This window comes from Coenobita brevimanus, chromosome 79 (assembly GCF_032717465.1).
Source record: "Coenobita brevimanus isolate Jiangsu-jjx chromosome 79, ASM3271746v2, whole genome shotgun sequence".
Lineage (NCBI taxonomy): Eukaryota > Metazoa > Arthropoda > Malacostraca > Decapoda > Coenobitidae > Coenobita > Coenobita brevimanus.
The window spans coordinates 11,983,321-11,987,970 of NC_137032.1; the positions used below are offsets into that span (position 1 = coordinate 11,983,321).

The 4,650-nt window shown below is 38.7% G+C and overlaps 1 protein-coding gene across 1 annotated transcript; it reads left to right on the top strand.

Annotated features, from left to right (window-relative positions):
- Positions 1–929: 929 nt before the first annotated feature.
- Positions 930–3,561, top strand: LOC145409024 (uncharacterized). The gene is given in 2 exon segments (XM_080279592.1): positions 930–1,720; positions 1,722–3,561. Coding segments are annotated over 2 exon segments (2,631 nt in total).
- Positions 3,562–4,650: the final 1,089 nt, after the last annotated feature.

The following is a 4,650-nucleotide window of genomic DNA, read 5'->3' on the forward strand; positions in this document are numbered from 1 at the left end:
CGCGATTATCAGAAATCACGATATTTTTGTATTACTATTCTATGGTGATTATTTAGATGCATATTTGTCTGTCACAATTGTGGATGTATATGTGTAGGATTATTTATGTGTAAATACTGTATATACTGTATATTGTATGTATTAAGATTTCACTGATTGTTTATTGGAATAACGAGGAGTATGTTGATACCCTTGGGTGATTTGGTACTGTTAGTGATATAAGCTTAAGTTACATTTATGTATAATCATAGTGTACTGTTAATATTAGTTAATATTGGAATGTCTTGAAAATGTGTTGTATTTGCGAGGTTCAATGTTTTAACTGATACTTGTTTATGAATGGTTAAATTTAAGCTGTACGGTTAACGTGTGAAACAAGCCGAATGGCGGCAGTTTGTGAAATAAACTATTAGTAGCCAGTCACGTGGCCATATTTCTAGCCTGGCTCACAGCCGGACAGGGAGTCCTGGGGTCAGTTGGTACGAGGTTAAGGAGCTGGGCAGAGGGGCCTCGAGTTTAGGTCTGGCAGCTGTCCTGTGTGAAATTGTCTATACTGTATGTGGACTGATGTTATTCGGGTGGATGTTTGGAAGACATTGCGGCCATGTTGTAAGTTTACTGCATTTTTTAAAGTTTCAAATTATGCTTAAGTTCATGAATAATTGTCCATTTTATTTCGCATATTTAGTATGGTCGGTCACATTGTATAGTGTGATATTATTATTTGATATCATACTAAGGTTCTTTGTAATTATATATATGACGTGTGTTTGCGATTATTGCTGGGAAGTGAATCTGAGTTCGTTCTTTTGTTGTTTATTATTTATGAAGCTGTATTTACCAGGTTGAATCATTAAACGGATCAGACACCGCAGAACTGCAGTGTTCATTCAAACCTGAATAACAATACAATTCAACAACTCGCAACCATGGATGAGCTCAAGAAAAACCGGACAGCAGCCAAGAGAAGGTTCACTAGGAAGGTCAACATCTTCAAGGAAGCCCACGGAAAGAAGTTATCATGTGAAGTGCTTCAACGAATGTATGAGGAGGTTAGTACGTGCTTCAAAGTGGTGGATGAAAGGAATGAGGAAATGATCGCTCTTTTAAAGGAATCTGAACCTTATGATGAGTATGAACAATACATAACTGAACTTGAAAATATAAAACATGAAGTTTATAATATTTTGATAACTGAGACTGGGAAGGTGAAACAGAAACCATCACTTGCCATAAAGAAACTGGAGCCTCCTAAATTTCGTGGTTCTGTCAGAGCATTTCCTACTTTTGTTAAGGATTATGAAAGGTTAGTTGTGTCTCAGCAAGGAATGGACCCGTACGTGCTGAGGAATTCCTTGGAAGGTGAACCTAGGAAATTAGTGGAAGATTTAGACGATTATAACCGAATGTGGGCTCGTCTGAAAGAGACTTATGGTGATCCAGCTAAAATGATAGATTCTATTTTAGGAGATATCAGAGCAACTAAACCAGTGGTTGAAGGTGACAATAAAAGGCTTATTAACATGATTAATACTGTAGAGAAAGTGTGGTTGGATATTGATAATTTGGGTCAGCTACAGGAACTTGAAAACACTACTGTAATGACTCAAGTGGAGAGATTGTTGCCACCTACTTTGAAAAGAGAATGGGCAATAAAGGTACAGTCTGTCGGTACTGACAGGTTTAAAAGCTTAGTAACATTCTTGACTGAACAGCGCAAAGTTAGAGTATTTGCAAGATGAGTCAAGGATTGCAAGTGCTAGGGCGACAGTTCATGTGTGTGAAGAAGAGACTTCCAAGGACTCTGAACTTGCAGAGGCGATTAAGCAGTTAGCTACAGGTCAGGAAAAATTTCAAAATCAAATGTTCAAATGTTTATCTAACTTATCCTTTGCTAGTAATAAGTTTCAGGGAATGCCAAGCAGAAATGGGTCAAATATTGGACCAAAGGGAAATACCAAGAGATGTTGTGTGCATGAGTCTGATACTCATGATCTAAAAGATTGTGCAACCTTTAAACAGTGGCCTAAGGAGACAAAATTTGAATTTCTGAAATCTAAGGGTATATGTTATATGTGCTTGAAGGAAGGACATTTAGCAAGGAATTGCAGTCAAGGATATTCATGTAGAGTTCTGGTAGATGGGGAACGCTGTGGAAAATATCATCATTCTGCCCTTCATCCCATATTCATTAGCCATGGAAGTACTACTGTGGAAGCATCAAGTAGCCATGTGACAAGAGATGGAGTAATGCTCATGACTGGTTATGTGAACAGTGCTAATCAGGTAATACCCACCCTTTATGATCCAGGAAGTAATTTAAGTTTAATCACCAATAGGATGGCACGGAAACTGGGTCTTGTTGGGACTCCTGTGAGTTTAACTTTAACCAAGGTTGGTGCGCAAACAGAACAGGTAGAAAGTTACGTGTATAAAGTCTTGTTGAAAGATAAATTTGGGAGGGAAAAAATAATTGATGCCTGTGGTATAACTGAAATCCCTGGTGTGTCAAGTGAGATAGACGTGACTCCATTTGCACATATGTTTGGGTTACAGGAATGGCAGTTAAAGAGACCCAGCGGACGTATTGAGTTATTGATTGGATCAGATTACTGTGCTCTTTTACCTCAAGTTGTAAAAACAGTGCACAGTGTTCAACTGTTGGCTAATGACTTTGGATTTTGCCTTAGAGGAAGTATAGATGGTGAAAGAAAGCAAAGCGTTAGCTTTAATGTTCAGGTGAATCATGCTGCATGTTCTAAGCCTGAAGAGTGGATTCTTACATCTCGGCTAAACCCTTGTCAAGTAATTGAAGAATACTTTTTGACTGAAAGCTTAGGAACTTTGTGTACCCCAAGATGTGGGGGATGCAAGTGTGGAGGTTGTTCCATTAAAGGAAATTTAACTATAAAGGAAGAAAGGGAACTTAGACTTATTGAAGATGGATTGCACTATGATAGGGGAAATAAATGTTGGATTTCAGAATACCCTTGGATCTGTGACCCTTCTAAGTTACCTAATAACTTCCCCATGGCTTTGGCTCGATTAAGAGCTACAGAGAAAAGATTAAAAATGATGGGAATGAAGTACTGTTTAAAGTATCAGGAACAAATTAATGACATGGTATCTAGAGGAGTTGCGCAGAAGTTGACCCAACAAGAATTGGAGAGTTATGAGGGCCCTACTTTTTACTTGCCACACCATGAACTCCATAAGCCAGAATCTCAGTCAACACCTCTAAGGATTGTGTTTAATTCGGCTGCATCATTCCAAGGAATGGCTCTAAATGATTTTCTTGCTAAAGGGCCTGATGTTCTAAATAATTTGTTGGGGATTCTTTTGCGTTTCAGACAAAATAGGATTGGCATAGTTGGCGATATCAAGAAAATGTACAACAGTGTTAAAATATCAGAGTTTGATATGCATACTCATAAATTTCTATGGAGAGATTTAGATGCAGAGAAAGTTCCTGATCATTATATACTGAAGACTGTGACATTTGGAGATAAACCAGGGTGCAATAGCTATGGTGGCATTGAGGAAGACTGCTCAAATGAATGAGGAATATCCTTTGGCTATAAAGACTATTATTGAAGATTCTTATGTGGATGATGTGTTAGGAAGCTTTGATAGTTCCGAAATAGCTGTTGAAAGGATGGGACAAGTGGAAGAAGCGTTGGAAGCAGGAGGATTTGTAATGAAACAGTGGATCATGTCTGGAGATGATGGATGCATCAGTGAGAAAGTTTTGGATACAAATCATGAAAAGGTTTTAGGTCTAGATTGGAAACCTAAGGAGGATATCTTTTTGTTCAAAGCCAAACTCAATTTTTCAAGGAAAACTCGTCAAGGAAGGTCTGAACCAGATGTTTTGTTAGGTGATCTAGAAAGGCGTTTGCCAAGCCAGTTGACGAAGCGCATGATTCTTTGTCAGATTGCAACCTTGTATGATCCTCTTGGATTTATTACTCCATTTACCCTTAAAGCTAAGCTATTGATGAGAGATGTAGTTACAGACAGTGAGGGGGATCGACCAAGAGGGTGGGATGAACCAATTAATGAAATTTTGTTTGAAAAGGCAAAATCACTGTTTGAGATGATGTTCCTGTTAGAAGAGTTGGAATTTCCCAGATGTATAAAACCGATACCCACCGTAGGCCACCCAGAATTGGTTGTTTTCTCTGATGGTAGTAAGAAAGCATATGGGGGCCGCTGCACATGCACGTCAGATGGAGAATTGTCTGAGTGGTTTCAGTTAGATCATATCTATTGTGCTCCAAAAACAGAATTGCACCAACAAGACAGATCAGTATACCGAGATTAGAATTAGTGTGAGTGCTGTTGTAGGCTAGTCGTTTGAGATCCTACAATTGAAAGGGAAATGCAGTTTAAGTTCCAAAGAAAGTTTATTCATATCCCACTAGACTCTCTCTATAGTACGAGCTCAGATTCAAAAAGGAATCCTTTAGATTTAATCCTTTTGCCATTGCAAATAGGGTGGCTGAAATCCAATCTGGTGACAAAAACCAAACAGAGACTGGTATTGGGTGCCATCTGAACAATAATGCAGCAGACCTGACAACAAGGGGAGTGTACCCCATCAGAATTAGGACCAGATTCTGTTCGTGGCAAAGAGGCCCAGAATTTCTC